The 27698-nt window shown below is 32.4% G+C and overlaps 3 protein-coding genes across 3 annotated transcripts; 2 read left to right on the top strand and 1 right to left on the bottom strand.

Annotated features, from left to right (window-relative positions):
• Positions 1 to 13: 13 nt before the first annotated feature.
• Positions 14 to 11186, bottom strand: DCP2 (decapping protein 2). The gene is made up of 5 exons (XM_066301096.1): positions 11164 to 11186; positions 1573 to 1663; positions 1249 to 1408; positions 1010 to 1181; positions 14 to 867 (listed from the first exon to the last, which is right to left on the bottom strand). Exons 2-5 carry the CDS (start codon positions 1644 to 1646, stop codon positions 290 to 292), a joined length of 984 nt encoding a protein of 327 aa, XP_066157193.1. The 5' UTR covers positions 1647 to 1663; positions 11164 to 11186; the 3' UTR covers positions 14 to 289.
• On the top strand, positions 3622 to 27465 carry Ptpmeg2 (Protein tyrosine phosphatase Meg2). The gene is made up of 9 exons (XM_066301083.1): positions 3622 to 3894; positions 4853 to 5089; positions 5416 to 5646; positions 15360 to 15630; positions 17940 to 18153; positions 22818 to 23047; positions 23197 to 23426; positions 23734 to 23941; positions 24559 to 27465. Exons 1-9 carry the CDS (start codon positions 3862 to 3864, stop codon positions 24786 to 24788), a joined length of 1884 nt encoding a protein of 627 aa, XP_066157180.1. The 5' UTR covers positions 3622 to 3861; the 3' UTR covers positions 24789 to 27465.
• Positions 18177 to 22811, top strand: LOC136349502 (uncharacterized). The gene has a single exon (XM_066301095.1). It carries the CDS (start codon positions 20273 to 20275, stop codon positions 21338 to 21340), a length of 1068 nt encoding a protein of 355 aa, XP_066157192.1. The 5' UTR covers positions 18177 to 20272; the 3' UTR covers positions 21341 to 22811.
• Positions 27466 to 27698: the final 233 nt, after the last annotated feature.

The raw sequence follows: 27698 nt of genomic DNA, 5'->3' as shown, positions 1-27698 counted from the left end.
CATGAAACTAAAGTTTCTTAATGAATTCTATAATTTCTCGTATTAACGAACATATTTTCGTTTTCACCAAATATCAATTTAATAAAAAGAACTCCCATAGAAATTACGGAAATCAAAGTCTACAATTTCACTTTTACGTAAAAAATGCTATTGGAACAAACAAAACCCCGATAGAAACATAAAAAATGAACTTCCATTCATAAAACTCAAATCAAATTACATCACTCTATACATCTTCCGCAGCGAACTTAACATCTGCACTCTCTCCACGTAAGTTCATCATCTAATTTCAGCGCAAACACTCCAGTATCGCCATCCGATTGAATTTGAAATTCATCCAAGATGGAGCAGTGAACTCAACAATCCGATTATCATCTTCGGTAAATAGCTGCCTTTTACTATGTCTCCTTTCGCGTTTTTTAGCTCCTTTAGCCTCATCAATATCATTTTTTGCTTTGGTCTTACCTTTACCAGCGGTATCAACGTCGCTTGTAGACTTTTGCCGATTTCGTCTCGCGCCGCTACCCTGTCCACTGCAGATGTTTTTTATGCGCTTTATAAATGGCAGCACCATGAAGAAAGAGTTAGAGCTGACGCCCATTTTCACTTTCGGAGTCGAATCTTTCTTATTATTTGGCAAATCCGATATGGCGAACCAACTGCAGGCTTTTATTTCACAACGGGTGCGAGGCTTAAATTCCGTCGATTTCGGGACGTTTTTGATGATGTAAAGCCGAGCTAGTTGGTCATTGATGATCGATTCGAAGTATTCATCCTGGTTTAAATAAGCGGTGATATCAAAGCCAGTCTCTTCGTAAACTTCCCGAATAGCGCAATGTGCTGGGTCTTCATCCTCGTTTACTTTTCCTGGAATATTAAATCAATAGTTTAGTTTCGGCAGAAAATACCTATTTGGGATCAATAAAATGCAACAAAAGGTTAAACTTTGTAAACCGTTAATTGATCTCTAAAGTTCAATTTATTATTATTATTATCTAATGTCATTCACCTTTTGGGAATCCCCAAGACGCTTTTGCCCAATAACTCTGAACTAACAAAACATGAGTTAATCCCTCTGACAAGATAATGGCACCATATGTGGGAACATTTTGTTTATACTCTCGCCACTCACATAATATTTCGCCAAGTCTGGGTATTTCTGATTTCAAGGACGGAATATGCTAAATGAAAATAATGTTTAATAGTACAGTTTAACAGTACAACGAAATTCAAATTTTCACAACTTACTTGAAAAACATGTGCTGCAAATTCATAAATACTGCAAGTCTTACAACGATCATCATTACCCACATAAAAGTCCAAGTAAAACCAATGAGCTAACTCTATTTGAAAGCAGATACGAATGAGGTTCTCTTTAGCAGCTTCAGGAACAAGAATAATGAACCGTCTAATATAAAACATAAAAGAAATATCGAGATTGAATTTTCCACAAAAACAGGACGACGAACAAAACATTTTAGAAATCGTCTAGATATAAGTGTTTAAAACTGTATAAAAGTCAATACACAAGGTGTTTAAGGGAGAAATAGAATGTACTTAATTTACACTTACGTTAAAACATCATTCAGAACGTCAAATGGAATCGTATGTTTAATGGTTCTCAATAATCTGTCTTCTTCTGACATGATTGGAAATAAATTTCCTGTAATGAAGGAAAAGGAAATTCTATTATTAGACAACAGGACATGTAAAATTTCTGAATATTATACTTTCACATTATTGTAATGCAAAAGAATTTTAACCACTGTATTGTGAACTCTTTTTCAATTTTAATAAATTAAAAAGATTAAGAAATGTTAGAAATTATGGTCCTCTCATTGAGGTACCACATATGAACAAAGAAATATATCCTGATGACCAGAAAGATTCAACACATAAATGCAATTGTTTAGCAATCCCATACTATACAAAAATAATAAATTTTAATTCATAACCTTTAAAAAGCTGATAGAAACTCACAAATTAAGAAGCTCTTCCAATTTTTTAAATGCTTAGTGGAAATTTGGAAAACATATTTCTCTCAAGGATCCACAGTAACTGATGCTTTAAACTATTTAAAAAATCTATAGGTCAAGCCTCTTTTGCCCTAAAATTTTTTAAGATAGGTATTTACATTGTGGTGACCATTGATACCTACTAATTGAAAATTTCAATTAACCCCAATTTAACTTTTATGACATTAATTGCACCTATCCAGGGACATATTAGATATAGCATTTACTTTGTATTCACAAAGTAATAACTAAAATACATATATCAAATTTTCTTTCTAAATCTTGAAATTCCTTTGCAAACATGTATTTTTAAGGGAGAATATCACCAAAATCACATACAAAAATACAAAACCAAAATAGCCATTTGCATATGTGATGTTTTGTCCTATAGAATCGAAAAACAATTGAGCAACAAATAAACATTTTTATTTCTTTCAAGTTTGAAAATTTGATTACTTTTTTATAGTCCTTGTCCATTGTAGTAGTTTTTATTAGAGAAAAAAAATTGTTAAAATACACAGAGAGGAAGAAATCCGAGAGGAAACTTTACTACAGAAACGCTATATATGTTACCTAGGCATATTTAGTTATTATATTATTAGATATAAGATACATCCAGTTTTCACTATAAAGAATCATTAAGAAAAACAATAAGACGTTAAAATATTAGAGACGCGCCTTGGAAAAATTCATCAGCTTTATTTTCACGGTTCATCGCTTAATGCGATTTTTTTTTAAGATCACCGGGTATTCAAGATGTAGCTAGGACCAAAGGAAAAAAGGAAACTCTGTATTAAGAGGGGAGAAACTTACCAAATTCTTGAAACTCTATTAAGAATTTCCTTAACTTAACTCAATAATAATTTGAAACAAAAAGTATTTTAATTTTCATTTAAATTTCAAATGATTTTACTAATATTATAAAAATCAAAAAATAAAAATATAAAAATTAAGTGAATGACAAATGAACAATGACTGGACGTCAATGATACAATAGGTGTTTACGATTTTTTAAGGTTGATGTCAACAGTTCTACCTCCCCTAATCTAGATCTAACCATCCTCTTGGAAAGGTAGAATAAGTCATTGTTCTAAATAAGAAAGCATTTAATTCGGAATTCTAGATATATATATATTAATAATTGCCGATTTACTGCGTATAGTAAAAGATATTTCGGTATTTTATTAAATGTCTCCAGATCTATACGTAAATGTTTTTAATTTAAAAAGACATATGCAAAAATTTAAAAATAAACTAAATGTGTAAATACGTGTGGATATATTAGGTGAATAATTTTCTCTTGCATCAAAAAATTAATATAAATATGGGTTTGTAATGTTGTGTTTCTGAGATACAAGGTGTAAAAATTTGAAAATACTTCTAACACCAAATACGAACTCAGCTTTGTCTCACTCTCTCATACGTCACAAATTATAACGTATTGTCTGAGAATTAAGTTTTTGCCGTTATTAATAATGGTGATTGGTAGTAGGGCCTCAGTGTGGTATAAAGGGAATACAAAAAAATAATTGCATATGATCACAAACACACGTAACTGGGTAACTGCATCATCTATCTCTACTGGAACGAATAAGTAATCTAAACGTCAATCAGTCATTTGAATTTGACGTCACAAGTGTCAACAAAACAGTGGCAGTGAGAACAGAGAAGTTGTGGTGTTGTGTTGAGGAGACAGTTTTCAAAATTTAATTATTCTATAATTATTTATTGTTAAATTGGTATATATTACGTGAAAGTACTTTGCAAATGGTTATATTAATAAGTGTTAGTTAGATCTTGTGTTGTACTAGCGAATTAGTTATTGTACTTACACGATTTTGTCAGGATGGCTGCTCCCCTAACACAAGAGCAGGAAAATGTAAGTTGGATATTTTTTCTTTCGTTTTTTAATTGAATTCCATATTTAAAAGATCAAATATTATCTAATATCAGTAGTTTTGCGGTCATTAAATGTTTCCCCACTATTCCTCAATTTGTTCATTTGATTATTCAGTCATTTCTCAATGCCTTAAGCTGAACCAATTGTTAAAATACCCAGAGTCCACCCAGTGTTTTGAAACATGAAAAACTGGTTAGCTTAACTGAAATCTAAACAGGGTAGTCCCAGAAAACACAGTCATTAGTTTTCTTATCTAATCTCCTAGTTATCTCTTAATATTGCTTTCAAAGTGTTAGCAGAATAGTTTTACTAATTATAAATATTTGGTTGCTTTGTGATGCATTAACAAACCATCCATTTAAATTTAGCAGCCAATCAGGCATACATAGGAAAATAAATAAGAACACTATATTTTCTCATTGTAACATTAATTTTTATCTAATACTTAGGTTCTTAATTATTTTAAGATTTGTACAAGTTGATGATGCATTATTCTGTGGAAGCTTCCATAGAAACTTAGTTGCTTGGCTACTTGGCAGACTTACATTGACTGTAAATTATTGTCTTTCTCTTACATTTTAAATTGCTAAACTTTTAATTATTGTGGTTTTGTAATTGGGGGGGGGACTGTAACTATGTTTTGAGTCCAATAAAATATTTGCTCTTTAGCCCTCTTCAATAAGTAGAAGATGATTTTTTCTCTTGTTTTCCAAAAATGTCAAAGTAAATTAAAAAAAAAATCTTTTTGATATGAATTGCATAAGTGCTAATACAAAACTGGACACTGTATGTCCTATATTAATTGTGTTTTGCTTTGCATCCCAAAGTATGATTTTTTTTTTTATTGAATGATGATATATACAAATTTATCATGGCTTCCTCTGTCCCCTTAATTTTTACTAACTATACCTAATGTTAAAATTTATTTTATTGTTAGGCAACAAAAGAGTTCATCGAGAGAGTAAACTCTAAGTTCAAAAGGAAGTTTGGCACAACTCCAGTCTCCTGGTCGACAGCTCTTAGATTTCTATATGCTAGAAAATTTGATGTGAATCGGGCTGTGGCTCTATTTGAACAACATGAAGCTACCAGACAAAGAGAAGGCCTAAATAAGTTTGACCCCACAAAAGAACCCCTCCGCACCGAACTGACAACTGGAAAATTTACAGTTTTGGTGGGTGCTTTATCAAAGACATTTTTTTTCAACAAATATTTTTCTCCTGTATAAATAATGAATAGTGGTAGTGTTTGAATTTGACACAAGTGTAGCGGTCGAAATTCAGCAAATGTTTAATTTCATGGGACACCACATGGTGAATAAAAGTTGCCATCTTAGAGGTTTCTTGATCAAAATCATCTATTGTGTATCCTGTTTAATTTTATTATTGTCATTATGCATTACAGAAGAAAAATATCTGCTTAACATGATTATGAAGAACTGAGATTTTAAATCAATTAGAACATGAAAATGAAAATAATGTTAATTTTTTTTTATTACAGCCTAAACGCGATTTAACCGAAGCCGCCATAGCTGTGTTCACCGCTCATAAACACGTGCCCGCAATCAGTACTCATCAAACCACGTTACAGGGGGTTGTTTACCAACTAGATGTGGCCTTACAGAATCCATTGACGCAGAAGAGCGGGATAGTTTTCATTTATGACATGTCAAACTCCAAATATTCGAATTTTGATTATGATTTGTCGCAGAAGATTTTGACGTTGTTGAAGGTAAGTTCAAACGTTTATAAATTTTCACATAAATATATGCGTTTGAAACTACTTCCCTGACAGTATATTAATACAACCTTGATGGGGGCGTTTGCACCAGTGGCGGAAACATAACCCATACCTGTAGATGTGCCATTAGCTGTATAGATTTTCTATAATTTGAAAAATAGTACATTTTGTGTAATATGAAGATTTGGCATTTAAGTTTAATAAAAGAAGGATGCAATAGTTCTTTTGTTAGAAGCGTGCTCTTACTGCGCACTTACACAATACCACGTTCAATTCGCAAATATATGCCGTAAGGACACTTTACTATAAGCTCCTGACAAAAAAATTATAAATGAGAGAAATAATGTTTGAACTTGCTGTGTCTAGATATATCCTAAGAACTTGTTGTCGATTGGGTACTTTAAGAGTTCTCTATAAATTAAAAAACATATATTTGAAAGCAGTGTTACTTTAATTATTTAAACCGTTTTTTTTTGTATTTAAGCCAAACAAAAGCAATAACGTTCCGGACCAGGTTTGAGAAAAATAAAGTTTCTCGATCTTAAAACATTGAATATATTTATGCAAATAAATGAAAGTGCATATTCCGCCCTCTAGGCAGTGGCGCGGATATATTATCCTACGCATACATGAATTTGGTTCGCTCCGAGGTCCACATACTCCTAAATCCGCCACTGGTTTACTATTAGTATTCTAATTTCAACAGAATGTTTGATGTCAGACTTTTCAGCAATGACCGTAAATATTTGCAAAAAATTATATTTTTAGGCAAATTTTTTTACATCTAAATTTGTATAGAAAATCATAAGTTTAATGTAAACGTTCTGATTATAAGTCGATGTTGTAAACGAACAGCATAAGGTCAATTCACAATAAGGAAAACAATAGGTGTCACAGCTGATTTGAATACCCGTGGTACCAGTTCATTTGATATATTTTAGATGCGCATTCATATATTATTATGGAAAAATAATTTTAACCAGGTTTCACCTATCAGGAGCATGGCGAACGTCTCGTGAGTAATACGAAACGAATTCAGCGTCAATTAATAAGTTGCCTTTATTACTAAAGTACCACACAACAACAATAAACAATAGTGACGGGCCTGCGTAGTTGGCTAGTATGCTCATCTAGATTCCGACTTCATTACGAAAAGTTGAACCGTCCAAATCGCGTGGATAGTGAAAACATTAGTCAGTCAAGTTAAGGATCTTCGGCTAAATAACGTTTTTTTTTGCGACGCACTGCCGTCTAGTATCGCACATGTGCTCAGGATCTTGGTTATTTCTGATTTCGACTTGAATACCGGTATTAGTTGGTGACTGGAAATATGCCAAAAGTTTAAGTATGGAGTAGCATTTTCAACAATTTGCCTCCCTGTATATAAGTAAGTGATACTATTTTCTTCGTGTATGTGTGTGCACATATAAAAAAAAATATATATATATATGTATATATATTTTTTTTATAATACTTTCTAACTTCACTATATATCTTAAATAGTAAGGAATGGCGTAAAATCTACCGCACGTTCCCGTTAGTTTCCTATTACTTTTCCCCATATCTTTAAATGAAATTTTGCGTGGTTGCAGAGGTTTCATGTCCAGAGAAGATACTTTTACTCTTACTTTTTGCTAACTTCATCCGGGATTGATTTTAGGTGCCAGTACTAATGGCTGACTGGTGCTTTAAATAAAACTTTCGGATCGCTCATATTAAAATAATTTACATAGTAAGGAGAAATACACATAAATTAAATTGAATTAATTTAATATTAATATTTCAGCTTCTGTCTATATCATTCCTCTTGTTGCAGCAGTATAAAATTTGTTCGAAAAGAACTTTATTGTCATCAACCGACTATAATTTGACACATTTAAAATTTGATTAATCTCACTGTTTCACCTTAAAATATTTTTAATTTGAGATTGTTTCTTCCAGGCTTTTCATGCGGTTATTCTAAAATGGTAAATGATTATCAATATAATTTAATTATCGTATTAATAATTAAAAGTTAGATTACTTTTAGATGCCTTCGAGAATCGTCATATAGGTTGTTCTTTTAGACTGATACCATCCTACATAAAATAAATCTAGAATCTATTTAATAACTAGTTAAGTGTATTTTCCTATATAAACATGTTTTTACTTATGTATCAATATGTCATTGTTTAATCCGTTTTCAATATATAGAATCTTGTCTATGTGATTGCTAAAGCTCTAACTAATCAAAATTAAATTTCGTGTTCGCGGATCAACGCGCATGATCGCTCAGATTATAGAACGACTGCCAGGACGGTAGCACGATCACTACGGTCGATAATTCCCTAATTTTTGTGCTATTGTTGTCAAATATCCAGAAATCAGAGAATTTTCCTGTTTTTCCTTTTTAAGTTTGTAAATCTTCAAAGCTTATGTACTAATTTTTAATCCGCAATTCCAACGTGCCGGCCTAATTTCTTACAAATTATTGTTATTCATTACCTCCGACATTTTTCGTATGTGGGTTGCATTTTTTTTGAGCTAATTATCCCGCACAATTTTGTCTCGACTTATCAGCATGAACCTTCGATTAACAATCTAGAGCACACGTCATAATTATTTAAAATACAATACACAGATATTTCATTTATATTCGTAATTCTACATTCCTGATCAATTAGTTTTTCTGATCGATCGTTTTAGTGTTCGTGTTTTTCATTCGATGATTAAGTTAGCGATAGGCTGTTTATTTAGGTAGAGGTCAAGTATGTGGTATAGTTAAATTGACCTTTAGATAGGTTAGGTAGGATAGATAGACCTTAGGTTCAATTTGGTGCTCTATGGCTAAACTGTAACTGGTAATTAACTGTAGGTTGTAAAATTTAAGAAAATGATGCCTGTTAATTTTTATTTTGAATCCTTGACGCGTACAGTTGTTTCCTAATTAGAAATTTTAATTATTAATACCCATCTTCGACACGCACTTCACTTCCTCTATGATACCTTTCAGGGTACACAGTATTTCAATAATGTGTATCGTGATTCAACAATTGATCGTTCGAAGGTAACCTTAAAATCTACATTCGTAAATGGGCTGCCACTGAAAGCAATCGCGTTGCTTTAGATGGTTATATAGGCCTTCGCATACAGGGCCCGTCGTCACCTACATATATGAAAAATCGCAATAATTTTTTAAATGATTTTTTTTATCAAAACATATTTCAAATTACAAGGCTAATTTGTTGTCAATTTTTGGTGATCTTGAATTTTTTTCTTGTCCCAAAATAATCCAACTTTCGTTTTTTACATGTATCCCTCTATACTGACTTGTTTTATGGAATCTATATTTATTTTCCCTTACAGACATATCAAGTTTCATTGGAGTTAGATGAGAAAAATATCGAGAAAAAAATTGTTTTCATTATTTTATTAAACAAATTAAATTCAATTAGAAAAACAAAATAACAAATGACTGCTTACAAGAATTAATTGTTATTTAATGTTCAAAATTTTTCAAAGTTGCTTAAAATGTTTTCTGTTGTGGCCCAAACACAATGGTATTCTTTGCATAAATGAACTCACTTTAATGCAGGAGTGTTGCCTGATCCCTGCCTGACATGCCCGCATTACATCGATGATACGAGCTTTCAAGTCCTCTATGTTATTTGTCCAATTCTTATAAACTTCACCTGTTAAATGGCCTCAAAAGAAAAAGTCCCAGGGATTTAAATCAGATAACCAAGATAGCCACTCTGTTTCACCCCGACTACCAATCGAACTATGTGGAAAGAGCAAATTTAAAAAGTGCCTAATTTTCAATTCAAAGTAGGAAGGTGTTCCATTTTGCTGGCTCATTAATACTATTGACATAAATAAACTATAACGTAGGTACAGTTGGCGCTCTAATAATTGAAAATATTTTATGGTGGTTAAATTACTATCTATGAAAAAAGATCCATCTAAATTTTTGCCTAAGGTTCCCAGTCACTCAATTATTTTTTGAAGTTTTTGCGTATGAACTTCGACCATCCACTGAGGATTGCGTTGAGAACAATAACTGCAATTATGCCTATTTAATTAAGTCTTTAATTTAGTCCCATGTAAAGTAAATGTGGCTAGCATTTGAGAATAAAATTTTATCTAAAAAATTATTGTTTTCTTCAGAAATCCTTGTTACGATTTCGAAAAATTACATTCTTTTATCAAAATCATTCTCGTTAAGTTTTTAAATTAAATGAACTTTGTAGCGATGAAATTTTTCTTTATTTAGAATCCTGCACATCGACGCTTCGGGCATTGGATGATCTGTGACCAAGTCGTTACAAGATCTTTTAGGATTGTTTTCCACAGTTAACAGAATATTTAGCACGGCATCATTAGCTGTAGCAGATATCACTCGTTCGGTTTTAGGCTTGTCTTGACACTTCCAGTTTCCATATATTTTTTAAAATACCATTGACACACAGTAATGTGACATGGGTGGCCGATTCACATAAACTTCATTAAAGAGTTCCACGACTTCTTGTTGGGTCCTTTATCGATATCCGTACTCATTCACCATTAAAAAAATCAATTCTTTCTTTTTCCGTCAAATGTACCATAGTTAATAATATAAACATATGTACATATGTATTAAATAAAATCCGTATCAAACGACTGAAGTGATAAACCAAATTGGTACTCCTTATTTGAATTACAGGGTGTTTTTGTTGATTTTATTTTTTTATTGCATTTAATGTCTTTAATAAAATAAGGAACATAGTTTTTTACTCGAAACTTTTCTGATCTAACCCCAATTAAATTTGACATGTCTGCATCCGCAAATAAGTATAGATTCGAAAGAAACACGTCAGGCATAGAGGGTCGCATTTGAAAAACTAAAGTTGAACTTGATTGGACATTTCGGGAGTAAGGAAAAAAAGATGAAGTTCATCAAAAAGTGATCACAAATCAACTTTGCAACGTTTACTTGAAACTTTTTTTGATAGAAAAATTATTTCAAAAGTTACTGCTATTATTCCATATATATGATGAAACCTGTATATTTAACGCTCTAATGGAAACGTTTTGGTGTGTTTTCATTTAAAAAAGAAAACGCCAGTGTGGGTGAATTACCTGTTACGTGCCCATTGTTATACGTTGCGTTTTAAAGTATAAAGCAAACATTTGAATAATCACGGAAAACCATTTGGTTGGATCTCTGGTTTAGTTACTATTTTTGCTTTTGTCGGACAAAATCCTAGAAAAAGTAAAAGTTTCCTGTGTTGAAAATGCTAATTGTGTTCATTCAACTGTTTATTTAAAGTAGCGTTAATTCGTAGTCTTATAGGATAGACTGTGAGGATGCAATTATACACATGAGTTTAGTGAAATTGAAATATTGCGAATTCAGAAGGTATATTTACACAAGATATTTGCTCGGATGTATGGTATTGTAAGAGTTCTTCTTGGTACTTTTGAATGTACGATTTACCGGTCAAATGAAATATTTTTTTAATAGTTGGCTTTCCTAAGTTTTACACTTACACGTCGAATTCGTCTGAACTAAATGGACACACACCTGCATCGAACATCTCTAATACCCGGCAATGCTGAAAACACAGCTGCAATTCCTTAAAACGTTTTAAATTAGCCCTCCTCCCTTGACGCCAGGCGTCGCAGCTGCCGTCACGACGCCGTACTTTCGGCGCATGCGACGCATCGCCAATCGGGACGCCTGGCGTCATCGGCATCGATTTAGTTTATCTGCAACTTGCGAAACTGTTGCGTACGATTCTCAGATATTAATCTTTCATCCGTAAACTCAACTTTAATTGAGACATTATCCATGCTAGTTTCTCCTTGATATAGTGATAAATTTAATAATTCGAAGCTCTAATGTGCAGGTGAGCCGGTTTCGGCCTAAGTGATTACGTAATATTTGGACTGGGTCACATTTCAAAATTTCTTTGTGTTTTCGGTGTCGTGACCTATTAATTCATTACTAAAGTTGATGAGATTGTTGCCCAAATTTCCTAGAACTTGTGGTTAGTGGAGGTAGGAACAGGGGAGTTTCTTGGAGCTTGCAAGTAGTCTACTGCAGGTATTTATTTAATGTATTTTAATACTGTGTCACATTTGCAGAGTTGCTCTGTGTACCAACCAATTCTTGAAATGTCCACATTAGTTTTTGAATTAGGCGTAGTAGTGCTATTCTTGGTATATGAAAGTGAGTAAAACACAAGTAGCAAAGTCAAACATCCAGTGTTCCATATAATAAAAAAATAGCTGACGCAAAAGAAAAAAGGAACAGAAAAGAAGTTCCCATTAACTTTAATCCCGAATCGCTTTATTTCTTAAATGGGGAGTGTTTAAAATCGGTTATGGCAATTTCATTAACCTGTTATCATCGTTTATTAACAACAGAGTGTACTTGAACTATCATAGTGCATCTAGAAATACTCGGAGCGTGCCCACGAGGCAGATCAGTTGGAATTTAACACAAAAATAACACCGCACAGTAAATTTTTGCAATTTTAATAATCTTTTCGAGTAAAGCAACTGAAAACGCAAAGTGAAAACCTATGATTGAGCGGCTAGGGTTTCTTTTCGTTTCCCAATTCACCCCTTTTTACTTCATATGAGTCTCATCTTCCTTTGCAAAGTGGTCCATCTTTTTAATGAAGAGTACTTTATCCCTGTCGAGAGTCGTATGTTTTTCCCAGAGAAGAAACGTAGCTTTTAAAACCGTGTGTCTAAAATATGCCTACACATTCACGAAGTGGCATAAAGATTCCTTCTCTCCCTCCGCTGTGTTTGCATAGTGGACTATCTTCCATTTCATTGAGAACTTCGCTTTAGTAACCATGATCCCTGAGATGTGTCCGGGTTGGACGAAATATTCTCGTTTTGTCTACATCCCGCTTACTGTTCCCATTCGACGTTAGTGCATAAAAAATCTGTCTTTTGATAACTCCTAGACGTGATTTAGGTCTGTTGAAGAATGATACCGGTTCTCAACAGTGGGCAAAGTCGTTGGCCAGTTAATTTTTGCCAGTAAATGAAAATTTCCTCCTCCGTTGCTTGTTTGCCTGCTCACGCAAGAGAGACATCACTTCAAGTATACAAAAAACTTCATACGTACAAAACTTAACAAACAAATGTAAGACGATGGTATAATCTTCCAAAGAAAATAACTCGCCCCTCCCCCGATCAGCACTGCTTCCCATGACAGTGTATTGATCACTGATTAGCTCAATGCAACATTGTTTATTTGGATTACCCTGTATATCCGTATCTATGTATTTAATTCAAAGGAGTAAAAAAAACGCTATTTTTTTTTCTTAAGGATCGGGGCAAATCTTTTACCGAACAAGTGTTGCAAAAAGCTTTATTTGTATTGTACATTTCTTCAATAACTTCAAAAGCATATATCATATATACTGTGCAGCTCTAAATTGTACCCCCCTCTCCCTTTCTTTTAATTTTTTAGCAGGTTAGAATGTTTTTTTTTTAATTCAAAAGTAATATTAGATAAGACAAAAAATACCATTTTTTGACGTTGGTTTATTTCTTTAAATGTTGTTACTTCACCGGTAGCATAAAATGGCCAATTTTGTTTAATTGAAACTTGGGTTAAGTGACACGTCAAATTAGAGGTTTTTCAAAAATACATTTTGTGGTATACTGAGATTGAAAATCTATCAATTGGTTTTTGAAAAATATACATATGTATGAATTTGGTAACACATGCAATACAAACTTACTTAAATAGTATGTAAACAGTAAAAAAACTTGTTCCTTGACAAGAAATTGGTTTGTTTTCGATTTTCTGCTCACAAACACTTCTTAGTTATTATTACTTATCGTTTTATTCTTTTTTTTAACTAAAGACGGTTTCTACGCACAAATTCTTATCAATTCCCATGATCAACAAACAAGTTTGTTCATTGTTTACATAATATTTAACTGAGTTTGTATTGCATTTTTTACTAAATTTATGCTTTTTTTCTGAAAAACTAATAGATAGGTATTTATAAACAACTCAAAATCCAGCTAAAATGTTGTAAACCAATTTCCCCCATTTAAATTCCTCAATTTAGTTTTTCTATTATTTGATTCGCAATTTTTATCTTGAGCTTTGTGTTATAACAGTTTTTTAAGCATTGCAATGATTACAAATACATTTTTATATTTCTGACGACTCAATTATGAGCAATTGCATCGAGAACTGCCGCTAACTACAACCGGGGATTACCAATTTGAGACCTTGAGTCTAATTGTTGCCATCCTTTTTTTATTTAATTGTTGTTTTATAGCAACCATTTTTTGTGAATTTCGCCATTTGCCGTTGGTCAAACAAAATTAGCCTATCACGTTTTAGCCAGGGTTTGCGGAAATTGGTGTATTCAAATTTTTTCACACTCTTAGTTGACGTACTTACATTGGTTACACCTATCAAAGCCGATTCATTTTAGCCGTTTTTCATTTCACTTCTCCATGCCAAAAGCCATGCAACTTATTTTTAGATCTGTTTCTTAAGCTATTTCGGTTCGATTTATACTGCGAACTTTGCAGCTTCGAAGTTGAAAATAAGGTTAATAAGTAGACGTAATAATTATTGTGATTTATCCATTAAATTTCGCATTACATTTATAAATAACCAAACCACAGTTAAACCCGAAGAAAAAAAATTATATGTATTATGTTCTTTTATCCCGTGGATTTCCTCTACTTAAAACAATTTAATTTAGAAACCGTAAAACAGTTTTAAATTAATTAAAAATTGCTGTTTTCTATGAAAAGTTATTAGGTGACGCCTGCTAGTTTTATGTATAAAATTCTATACAGTTTTCCACTCTTACTAGAGAAAATCGAATTAGTTTACCCTAAGTAAGAATTCGCCATTTTCTGTCACCTGATAATATCTACTGGTTTTAAATCTCCTTAAAAAAATTAGTGGTCACAATAAGAGTACGATCAGAATAGTCCAACTTCTACGTAATTTTGGTAAAGGAGTAAAAGCAATGGTTTACTAGTTTTTGTGAGAAGTTTCAGAAAATATTCGGTAGGTTTTACACGTAAAATTCTTTGGATCTCTTCCTAATGAAGACAAATTGATTGTGATAGTGTCAATATAGTCTTATCCTTAACTAACCTCAACACAGTCTCATCTTAAGTAAAAAAAAAAAAGCTAATTTCTGTGAAAAATTATCAGAAGTGTTCACTGGATTCGCATGTAACAATTTATCTTATATGTACATGTAGAATATATTATGTCTTGCTGAAAATAAATTGGTGTTTAAGAGTCAAAACTAGATATTTTTTTTAATTTCAAGTAAACATTTCTATAAGCCATTATCATGAAATCTCTGCGGACTGTACGTAAGATTCAATCACACTTCGAAAATAAAAAATTATAGAAAATCTCCTCGAGATGTTATTAAAAAAAATAATAATTTAATATTTGTCATTTTTTACATGAAAATACCGAAAATCCGATATCTTTGGATTATATATTAAAAAAACATCGTTAAAAATTTACTCAAGAACCAAACAATAATTTGTTATTGATACTATGATGTAATAGTGATTCGTGCAATTTTAGTTAATGAGGAGGTGATGCGGTTTTAGTTTTACTCAAGAGTGCCGCCATTTACGAATTAATTGAAATTGAACATCATTCATATCCTATAGCATATATAAATTTCACTTAACTCGCCAATAAATCATGTTATTTCCAGGGTGGTTATCCAGCCAAGCTGAAGAAGGTGCTGATAGTAACCGCTCCCTTGTGGTTTAAAGCTCCCTTCAAGATCCTTCGCCTTTTTGTACGAGAAAAGCTTCGTGAGCGAGTCTATACGGTGTCTGCCGCTCAGTTGCAAGCCCACATCCCTCGTGAGTCGTTGCCCGCCTCGTTGGGCGGCTCGCTCGTCCTGGATCACGATGGGTGGCTGGAACAGTGCCTTTCCTCCATGAGTGCAACTAGAGGGACGTCGCCTTTGCCACTTTATAGTAAGTGGCAATAAGTCAGTGATTTTCTTGGTAACATTTTTTCGATACCTTACCGTAAGAAAAAATTTTCAGGATAATCTTTTATAAACATAATATATACAGAGATAACTATAATTAAATGTAAGGTTTTACAATTTCTTAAGAATGTGATAAACGTTTGCGTTAGTTAATTTATGAGAATTTTCAGATAATTCTAACTTTAAATTTAATTATCAAAATATATTAATAAAATTTGAATAAGAAATGTATCATAAAAGTATCGGCATTGCATGTGTGATATCTGATGTAGTAGGATTTATAAAGAGTATTCATATACAAGAGATCAATAACAAACCAACCTTCTATGATGTCTTTAAAATATTGCCCCATCGTTTCCCAAATTATATTTAAATATCTAATTTCGGTAACTTGTACGTAAAATACCTTCATTAATTAAAATATTATTAGGACATTATCTGAAAAGTTAAAGTTTTCCATCTTAAATCTAGTGATTTTTCACTCGATTGATCACCAGTGCTAAAACAAAGGAAAATATTGATTTAAACATGATTGGAAATAGGACATTTTTTTAAACTTTGGATCACTTAAATGATGATGTTAAAAGCAGTAGGTTTGATGTAACAATCAGTTGACAAAAACCGATCAGTGTCGAAAAAGATCCTTTCTCAAACTCTAGCGTGAGTTTCACACTACGGTAATATTTGTTGAAATAATTTATATATTGAAGCACATTAACCTCGACTCGCGCCAATAACATCCCATCCATATACAATGTGACCAATTTGTTTTGAGGTCGTTCTGTAAAAAGTTAATTGATTGTGCAATTTAGCCTGGATTTTTTTTTATAAAGCTTGATAAATTGCACATTTTCAGCAAAAATGACCTGGTTGATATAAAATTCAAGTCCTATGACAGTTTCTAGGATCAAAATTTTAATAAATCGTATATATAGCGATTTTTTTAGAAAAAAATCTGTGCATGCTACTGGATTGACCACCTCTCAAAACAGGCATATACAAAATTTGATAGAATAATTTTAAGTAATAACGATTTTGTAGAAGAATTGAAAATGTACACTAGGTACTTACTTATTTTCAAAAATTTATAGTTTATAACAACTTAGTTATGGTCTTAGGCTTATACAGAACAAATAAATATTTAGAAAAAGTCCACGACGTCCATTTTGCCTCGTTACTTCGACTTACCGGTCTATCTGGATGTCTGATATTGAATTATGCATTCTGCCGCAGCTTCTGCTGCCGAGCGCACGCACGTTATCACCAACAAGACGAACAATTTCTGTTTTTTCTCTTACACTTAAATTTTCCACAATAATCACGATTAATAGTTCAATTTGTATTAAGAACGAATAAGTTCTAACATCGATGTCGATGTTTGTTGCGTTTGTTTGACAGTTAAACACTTCACTTGTTCTCCATAGCCTACTCTGAATTATCGAAAATAAATAACTCTACTGAGTGTGCATTTTTAATTCTTTTACAAAATCGTTATGACTCAAAATTTTGTACAGGCCCGTTTTGAGGGGTGGCCAATCCAGTGGCGTGCACAGATTTTTCCTAAAAAAAATCGCTAATATGATTTATTAACATTTTGCTCCGAGAAACCGCCATAGTAGGCCTTGAATTTTGTGTCAACAAGGCCATGTTTCCTGGAAATGTGCAGTTTATCGAGCTTTATAATTAAAAAAAAAATCCAGGCGAAATCGCACAATCAATAAATTTTTTACAGACTGACCCCAAAACAAATGGGTACACTGTATATAAAATGCCCTTGATTTTTCCACGAAAATATGCATTCCATATAATTTTATTATTCGTTAATATTGTAAAGTAAATCTCACAACAGCAGTAACGGCATCTGTCCCAAAACTCATAGCCCCTTGTATCACTTTATTTTTTAAAATTATTTTATCGTTTCGACATAATACACGCAATCTCTTATTGCCATTGAAAAAAAATGTAATTATTAATGAAGAGTAAGTATGCAAGTATGCAGTGAATCATGCACAAATTAGTCGAGCCGCTTAAGTGATTCGAAAGTACTGTAATCATTATTTGTGTCTATTTCGCTATATTTCATCATTCGTAAAACAGGAATTTCGTGTTTTTTTCGAACTATTACACCGGAAATTTGCGTATTGAGATTCGACAGATTAGAAACCACCTTTACTTCAAAAGCGTCTGAATGTCGTCTGCAATGGTGCATTATCTCTTATTGCACTATATTGCATTATAATTAAAACAGTGATTCTCGGTGTTTTTTTGTACTTATCATAATTGTTCCTATAGATGATAAAACACCTTCGCCGCAAAAGTGTCTGAACGCCGCTTCTGACATCGATATCCCCGGAGGAGCGCCCGCAGACACGTGGTCTTCAGAAGAGGGCAACCTGAATCCTCCCTCCAGTGCTTCAAGTGGTTTTAGTGACGACGACTCTTTGCATGGCGACGGAGCTGCGGTGACCATGGTCCAGTTGGTCGATTTCGTCAGACATCGAGGGCGGTCAGTTGCTTTTGTTGTTTTCACTCAAATTATGTCCAAAATACATTCAAAGAAGGTTTTGTTAACTTGGATTAACAGGGACAAAACAGACAAAACAAATTAACAAATTTTTACAAACAGTACCTGGGTTCCCCAATAGCTGTGAAAATGGTTTTGTAATTTTAAAATCTCCCAGGTAATGATCAAAGTCATTCAGAGACCGAGATATCCAAATAAATGTAATAGAATCACTTACCGAGAGTTAAACATCGAAATTGTTTACGAATTTCTCTTAAAGAGTAGTTGTTTCTCCATAATCAACAATTCTCTATGAAAAGGGTAGTGAATACGTGGGCTTTCGTAACAATTAGAGCTATTAATTCAATTGTCCAACACCCGAAAAAAGTTACGTTGTTACTTAAAAATTCTACAGTCTCATCATATGTAATATTAAGGGTATTTAAACATTCCTTATAGACATTAACATATATTTGGAAATAAATCAAAGATGAATAACTTTAAAAAGTGTAATTGAAACGTATAATGTCTAGCGAAACATGATAAAATGCCTACAAGTGCTTTCTCTAAATGCATACTGCACATTTTTTTACATGTTGGGTTAGTACTTATTTAAAACTTTACACGGCTTATTCAAAATGTTGCTTTTTGCATTCTCATTATTATGTCCACATAAAAGATGTATCGTGTCATTAACAGCTGAAAATTATTTACAGTGAACTTTGCTTATATTTACAAAACAGAAATAATTTATTTTACATAAGAAAGTGAAGTTATTGATTCAAATTCTATTAGATGGAAATACCTACTAATAAGATCTTCTCAAGCAATATCTTTCTTTTTTATGTGATAAATGAATTAAATCGTTCAACGAATCTGAAGGTAAGAATCTAGTCACTTGATTAGATCATCTGATCCTTGATGATTTTATTGCCGAATTAAGGAACTGGGTGCGACGTCACACCTGGTGTGTGCCTTTTATTTGATGTAATACTCTCATCGGGTGTGTAACATTGAATTCGCCTTGATGTAATATTTGTTAAAGTTTATCTGTTAAGATAGGAATACTTTTCTATGTTTCTAGTCTAATCTGAGAAGGGAGAAAACCAAATATTTATAAAATATTACAGACATTAATAGTAAATTATACAGGGTGTTTGGTTCACCGATACATATCCGAAAGGGGGTGGTAGGTGCGATGATTTGGAATGTATTGAACCATATATACTATTATACAAAGTGTTACGCATTTCGAGATATCGTCATTTTTCCAAATTTTACCATTTTCGCTGTTTACTTCCATATAAGTTAAAATAAAAATTTAGCTGAATGTTCGATCTGGCTCTACCTTTTTTCACATAAACTTGAATATGTATTTTATTGATATCAAACATCTAATGAAGTCTACATATTAAAAAAAAAATAATGTAGCCTTTTAAAGTTCGAAAAAGAAATTTCTTAAATATCAAACCTTGACTTTGTAAGCGAATACAAGAAAAGGTGCAAATGAAAGAGACGTTCAAATATCTCTAAAAACTTATTGAACTAATGCTCTTTCGAATGATATATTGAAAGACTCAGATTTAATGTCGCATAAGATATTTAATTAAAAAAAAATTAAAAATGCGGATATGGCGATTTAACAATATGAATAAAAATTAATTAGTAATTATTATTTATACATTAATTATACTATTTATTTAAGATTAATTATTATGCTCGAAATGAGATCCACCATTTCTGATACAACATCGGCATCTTCGTCGCATCTCTGTGGTGGTTACTCCTAGCTTCATTTCAACCTTCATGACTTTTGCTGCCCTATTAATTTTTTGAATGAGATGGTCTCGATCGTGAATTTCTTCATTGTATACCAGTTCCTTCATTCTTCCCCAGATATGATAATCTACTGGGGTCAGATCCGGAGATCTAGCAGGCCATAATATTGGTCCGTAAAAAAAATAATATAAAAATAAAATAAAATATCTGGTAAGCCATGATACTGGGTTGCTTAGTAACGAGATATGACAGACAGTGTTTTATTCAAAATTTTTTTAGTGGTCAATCGATGTATTTTATTTCGTATAATACTGTGATATTTCATTTTTAACTATTTAGATTAATGGCTGCATATTCAAATGTTGAATATGCTGATATACTTTTTATGTATGGCAGAGCTGACGGTAACGCAGCTGCCGCTCAGCGTTTATATCGTGAAAGATTTCCTCAAAGAAGAGTACCTAACGTAAAAGTATTCGCTAATACATATCGTAGAATGAGTGAAACTGGGAATTTATATCATCAAGATCCTAGACCGAATAACCAAAAATATCACGCTGAGGTGGACGTACAAATTTTTAATACGTTTGAAGCAGAGCCCACTACAAGCGTTAGGAAAGTAGCTGAACAACTCAACGTATCTACGTGGAAGGTGTGGTCAGTTCTACACTCTGAGAAATTGCACCCTTTTCATTACACACCCGTGCAAGGACTTGAGGAGGGAGATCCAATCCGAAGAACACATTTTTGTCGATTTATCTTACATGCGGATATTGAAGATGGAAGATTTCTTCGCAGGATTTTATGGACGGATGAATCTAAATTTTCCCGTGAAGGAGTTACCAACTTTCATAATTTGCATTATTGGGCTGAAGAAAATCCGCATATGAAAAAAGAAACTTCGTTTCAACATAAATTTAGTGTGAACGTATGGGCTGGTATAATAGGCAGGCTTTTGATTGGCCCATATTTTTTGCCAGACAATTTAAATGGCGAAAATTACCTAGAATTTTTAAGAAATCATTTACCAGATATTTTGGACGATATACCTTTAGATGTAAGAACGGAAATCATATTTCAAAACGATGGATGTCCTGCCCATTATCGGAAAACAATAAGGGAGTTTTTAAATAATCAGTTTCCCGAAAGATGGATAGGGCGAAACGGACCAATATTATGGCCTGCTAGATCTCCGGATCTGACCCCAGTAGATTATCATATCTGGGGAAGAATGAAGGAACTGGTATACAATGAAGAAATTCACGATCGAGACCATCTCATTCAAAAAATTAATAGGGCAGCAAAAGTCATGAAGGTTGAAATGAAGCTAGGAGTAACCACCACAGAGATGCGACGAAGATGCCGATGTTGTATCAGAAATGGTGGATCTCATTTCGAGCATAATAATTAATCTTAAATAAATAGTATAATTAATGTATAAATAATAATTACTAATTAATTTTTATTCATATTGTTAAATCGCCATATCCGCATTTTTAATTTTTTTTTAATTAAATATCTTATGCGACATTAAATCTGAGTCTTTCAATATATCATTCGAAAGAGCATTAGTTCAATAAGTTTTTAGAGATATTTGAACGTCTCTTTCATTTGCACCTTTTCTTGTATTCGCTTACAAAGTCAAGGTTTGATATTTAAGAAATTTCTTTTTCGAACTTTAAAAGGCTACATTATTTTTTTTTTAATATGTAGACTTCATTAGATGTTTGATATCAATAAAATACATATTCAAGTTTATGTGAAAAAAGGTAGAGCCAGATCGAACATTCAGCTAAATTTTTATTTTAACTTATATGGAAGTAAACAGCGAAAATGGTAAAATTTGGAAAAATGACGATATCTCGAAATGCGTAACACTTTGTATAATAGTATATATGGTTCAATACATTCCAAATCATCGCACCTACCACCCCCTTTCGGATATGTATCGGTGAACCAAACACCCTGTATAATGAGGATAGGGAAAAAGTTTATTTCGCCCGAATGTTCTACAGAAGTGTAATGGCATTAGAACAGTAATTTTATATAACTCTTTGTGGACAAGAGTAGGGAAAAGTTTATTTACAACCGATAAATTCAACATTACAAGATCTGCTTTTATGATGTTGTTACTAAAGAACCTTTCCGGATTCAAGAGATCCATCGTTTGAAAAATTGCAATCATTTCCACAATTATTCTCATAGGTGAATTAAACATGTTGCTATTACTGTGAGAATAATGGATACTAATTTTAATTGAAAAATAATTTGAATAGTTTCAATATTAAATTTTTTGCGCGAAAATAATCAAACATTTATAAAAAAAATATATTGCAAGACACTGGCAGGTTTTGATAAATACCGAATTACATTCAACTACTTCATAGTTACAAAAATTGTCGTCGCTATATTTTCAATAAAACTTATTTGTTCAGATTGAAAACAAATTCTTTGTAAATTTGGTGACAATATGAAATAAAATAATATTCAATACACTTTCATTAAGTGTTGTTAGAGTACTCATTAACATTTTTTTACATAACAAGTTTAAGATATTCACAACAAGAGTATAAAGCTAATACTGCAATAGGTCATCTACTGAACTTATGACGCAAACAACTATTAGTTCATACCGTCTGGGAAGATCTACTTGTTCTCTGCTACAATTTACTGATTTACGGCCGGTAAATTGTACATTATAGAACTTGAAATTGTAATACCGATGCAAAGCAATTTTGCCGGGCTCTTATTCGGGATCTGTCGTTTGACAAATTTCAGTCATTTCCAAAGTTACTAATTCGAAAAAAAAAACAGTGAAATATATAGATTCGTTCGAAATCTTTTTGGCTGATGTTGAAAAAGACTATAATAATTGTTATGATTTCCAGAGCTGGCCTTATACAAGAATATGCCGAAATCCGATCCAGACCGCCGGAAGGAACGTTCAACGTTGCCAAATCGCGAAACAACCTGCCCAAGAATCGGTACACCGACGTGCTATGCTACGACCATAGCAGAGTGATTTTGTCCGAAATCGATTGTGATAGAGATAGTGATTACATCCATGCAAATTTCGTTGATGGGTACAAACAGAAGAATGCTTTTATTAATACGCAAGGTAGGTATCACGATTTGAATATTTTCATGAGTATACAAACTTGATACAGTAAACAATCTAGGCGAGTCACATTGTATCTCGATTCTTCTTTATTTTTCTGCGAATTACGTAAATTTGATTTAATTTGTGTTTTTTTTTGTCTCTCTTAGGGCCGTTAGCCAAAACCACTCCAGACTTCTGGCGGATGATCTGGGAACAGCATACTTTAGTAATAGTTATGACTACCAGAGTAATGGAGAGAAGCCGACCGAAATGTCATCAGTATTGGGAGAACGAAGAGGGAGGTGAGGCAACTTACGGTAACTTTACAGTAAGAACCGTGGCCGTGGAAACCGATCCTAACTATGTCGTTACTACTATTAGTCTGACTAATAAGAAGGTAAGTTCGTTTTAAAATTTCAAGTTTACTTATTTTTACATCATAAAAATTATGTTTTTTATTTCATTTTGATTTTTAATCTTTTGAATCAATTCTAGATCAGAGAAAACTTGAAAGTATTAATGCAATTTATTATTATTATTCCTTTAAAGGCCAATAAATCAATGTTCTGGTAGCTGCACCAAAAAGTTTAATTTCATAACAACGAGGAAAGAAATACTGATTAATATACTTTGATTAGTGTGGGAAAAATTTTCCAGATAAAGTTTTTTGTGTAAACTTTGTACTTAATTTTTTCCCCTTATAGACAGATGAAACGAGAGAAATATCCCACTGGCAATTCACATCATGGCCGGACTATGGCGTGCCCTCATCGGCTAAAGCCATGTTGGAGTTCTTAGAGAGAGTGCGTAGAAAACAGGCAAGCATGGTAAGCGCGTTAGAAGATACATGGGCAGGACACCCTAGAGGACCGCCCATTGTAGTTCATTGTAGTGCAGGAATAGGACGAACTGGTGAGTAGAGTGCGATTTTTGCAATCGACTGAAAAATCTACTATTTTTGAAGATTGCAATATTTTCTACCGTTGACCTTTAAACTACCTAAAACTAATCTGGAAGAAAGTAATACATTCTTAAACCCGAACTAATCCGTCAGAAATTGAATATTTCCTTTTTAACACAAAATTTAACAAAATAAAAGAGACTTAAAAGAAAAAGAAAGTTAGAATTTCATGAGATACACTATGGTCATAATGTGAAGTTTCGGGAGTCGTTCATATAAAAACATGCATTTCCTAACAGCTCACATAAACAGTTATGATGATCAGATTTTTCTTCCAATGAAAAACTGTTTGGAATCAAAATCAGTACGAGAAACTTTTAACAAGTTTTCAAAGGGCTACAAACAGATTTTTACAGATGAAATGTCTGAAGGTCGATTTTAAAACTTAAATAGTTACGACGTGCATATAGAAAACAATAATTCATTGAATACACCCTTGACCAGAAATTTTTAAATTACCCTTTACATATTTGTGTGGTTGAATAATCGTAGTTGATTAAAAACTTGGCCGACGTCTGACCTCGCATATAAAAAATTGGAAAGATAAATCTTTTTTTTTTTTTTTTAGGTACATTCTGCACACTGGACATCTGCATATCGAGGCTGGAAGACGTCGGCTCAGCCGATATACGGGGCGTCGTCGAAAAAATTCGATCGCAAAGAGCTTACTCCATCCAAATGCCAGATCAGTACATATTCTGCCATCTGGCACTCATCGAATATGCTCTTATGAAGGGGTACCTGCAGTCGGTCGACCTGGCCGGGTTCGATCAGCCCGTCGACGACGAATCTGATTAGTTAGGTTTTTCCAATTGCAAAGTATCTAATAAGGGTAACAAATATGTATAATATTGGTCTTCTCGGAGGCAATTAATGAACGCTTAGTTCTTCAAGTCAATCTTCCTTGAAGCACGGGCATTTTGAAGCGGTTTGAATGTTGGATTTTATAACATTATCCGTCCGAAGTGAATCGAAAGACGTATAACAACGTGTTACAAAAGAAGTAGTCCAAGCCTAACAACTAAAAATGAGTGCTTAAACAAAAATGATTATTCCATTTTTTGTTTTGGGGTCACTCGTTCGATATATTTATGGTTACTAGGTTGGCCTACTTTATATAACACCCTGAATAAACGCAATAGAGTATTCCGAGACGCTCTCAAAGTGTTAATTACATTGCTTCGGCTAGCATTTGGGTGCCTTTGAATAATTAACACTTTTTCAGCTTCCTAAAATACCTATCTTATTCGAATGTAGAATATGACTTTGTGATAATATATTTTTAACGTAGAAACAAATGAAAAGGTTGAAGTAGGTTGACAGGGTTAGTAAAGGTTGAAAACTACTTAATACCTCTAAAACATTCAATTGTAATTCATGAAATTTGTCATAGTGCAAAATCTATTTCTGTTCTATGATATAGAAATTGCTGGCAAGTTTACCAAGAGAAACCGAGAGAACATCGCCTCACGTCTCATTATCAGTTTTCTGTGTTTTGTTGGGAACTTAAACTTCCGATTAAAGCATTGCGAAACATAGACAAGCCTAGAAATTCCAGCAACAATCACGACTTCACCATTAGAATTTGAAAACCGTTGAAAGAACCATCGTGAGAATCCCCGATCTCATGCGAATCACTGAAGATGAATTGTCTCGCTATTTTCCAAGGTTACGTCTCAATAATTGCATCTAATTTATAGTTGCGTGTAAAAGATTCTAGCCAAAGACAATTTTGTAAGTAAATGATGTATCACAGGAAAATTAGGAAAATGATATGTAGTAACACGAATCCCGTAAAATCCACTTCCAAAATAAACAACTTAGAAATTTATTGAAAATAATCAAAACAACGTATAAAAAAGTAAATATTTTGCCTTGGTATAAAAGTTAAATACATTTAATAGAGTTCTTGTTATTACATATTATTTTCCTAATTTTTGTGTTTTATGTTATTTATTTATAAAATTATCTATGAACGAAACTTTTGCAGGTAACTGTATGCAATATTCAAGCCACTTGTCAATGTCCGAGCATTTGAAAAGCCACAAAGGAATACAATAGTAATTATTTTGTGAGGCAAGTTTCAATAAGTAGTAAATAAGAAGAAAGATTTATTTTAACTTTGTTATGTATTTTCAGTGGAAATAATAATAATTTGTGTAAAAATAATTGATTTATTAAGGAAACAAATTAATCTTTGTTGCTCGAAATATGAATAGAATAACGGGGTCAAAAATTATTTTTAATAAAATTTAAATCTTACAAAATTCCTTCGTATTGATATCACGATTTGAAGAAGGTAAGAAAAGGCAACGTAAAGCTCTATTTTCGGTTAGAAAGGGAAATATTTGCTAATGAATTATCAATGTCTCGTTAGCCTTAAAATATAATAAAGACATCGAAGCTATACATATTTCCGAGAGTATAATGTTGACAGAGAAAAAATGCTGTCCCAGAATAATAATATGAACAAGGAAAGTAAATGGCATTTTATGTTTAAAATCCATATTGAGATTTATAAATATTTCAAAGAGTTTTTTCACTTATGTGTTTTCATAAAATTTTCAGCATTAGTTTTTTTATATCATAGTTATACAGGGTGATTTACCTAGACGGGATAGTATATCTCTTTTACCATTAAAGATAGAACAAAAAATTCAATGCGAGAGTTGTAAAGTAATGTTCAGCAACAATTAGATTAATGAATGGAAGTAAATATCACGGTGGGAACAAAAACGATAGGTATCATGATAATAAAATAATTAAATTATACTAATAATTAGGTGAAATAAATATTAATTTCAAAGTGCAGTTTTATCCTTCCAAATCGTAAAATTCCAGCAAATAACTTTCTATTCTTAATGTCTAATTAATATTATCAAATGGTTTTTTATTAGAATCTTAATTTTTTTTTTTTGATACTGACAATAAAGACACGCATTGAGTGAAAGATTTCCTTACAGTAAGGTTTTTTAATATTCAGAACCTCAATTGTCATTATAACTGAATATTTTACTATAATTTTTTATTTGTCGAAGGTCCAAAATGGACTCTCGAAAACTTGCTCTATATACTGGGTGTTTCATACTGTTTGTTCGTAATAAACTATATACCTATTTGTGTCTCTGTAATTACTGTATAGATTTAATTAATGTAACAACAATAATATTACAAAATAATATCTGTCTTGGACCTGATTTAATGTAAAACGTAAATTTAAACAAATAAGATATTTACCTAAAGACTGTCCACTTTTGCAAATGTCCCTTTGAATTATGTGTTGTATTATGTAATAATTTTTAGGGTATAATCGATTAATTATCTTTTTCGTTTTTATCGTTGTACGTTCTGTCTGCAGGACTTAATTTTGAAAATCAGAATTCTTTTGCGTATTATGTGATTCTTATTTATTTATGACAATATGTTTTGAATGTATATATTGTGATTTATTTCTTAATATACAGATGCTTTTTAATTTGTTTATGTATATAATTATTCCATAAAATTCCTGAAAATCGAGATACAACACAACACTCTTATGCTGAGTAAGGTTATGTTTGTACCGCAGTGTTGAAGTTTGCTATAAGCCATGTTGCCTGTTCTAATTTCCGACTTATTGAAATATATTTATGATAATATTGACCTATCACTAGAACCAGGTGACATTCTGTCTTTGTTCTTTAAACATGTTCTGATGAAGATAGTGGA

The sequence above is a fragment of the Euwallacea fornicatus genome, chromosome 38 (genome assembly GCF_040115645.1).
Source record: "Euwallacea fornicatus isolate EFF26 chromosome 38, ASM4011564v1, whole genome shotgun sequence".
NCBI lineage: Eukaryota > Metazoa > Arthropoda > Insecta > Coleoptera > Curculionidae > Euwallacea > Euwallacea fornicatus.
The sequence above is the reverse complement of the archived record's forward strand: the minus strand, read 5'-3'. Positions and strand labels throughout refer to the sequence as shown.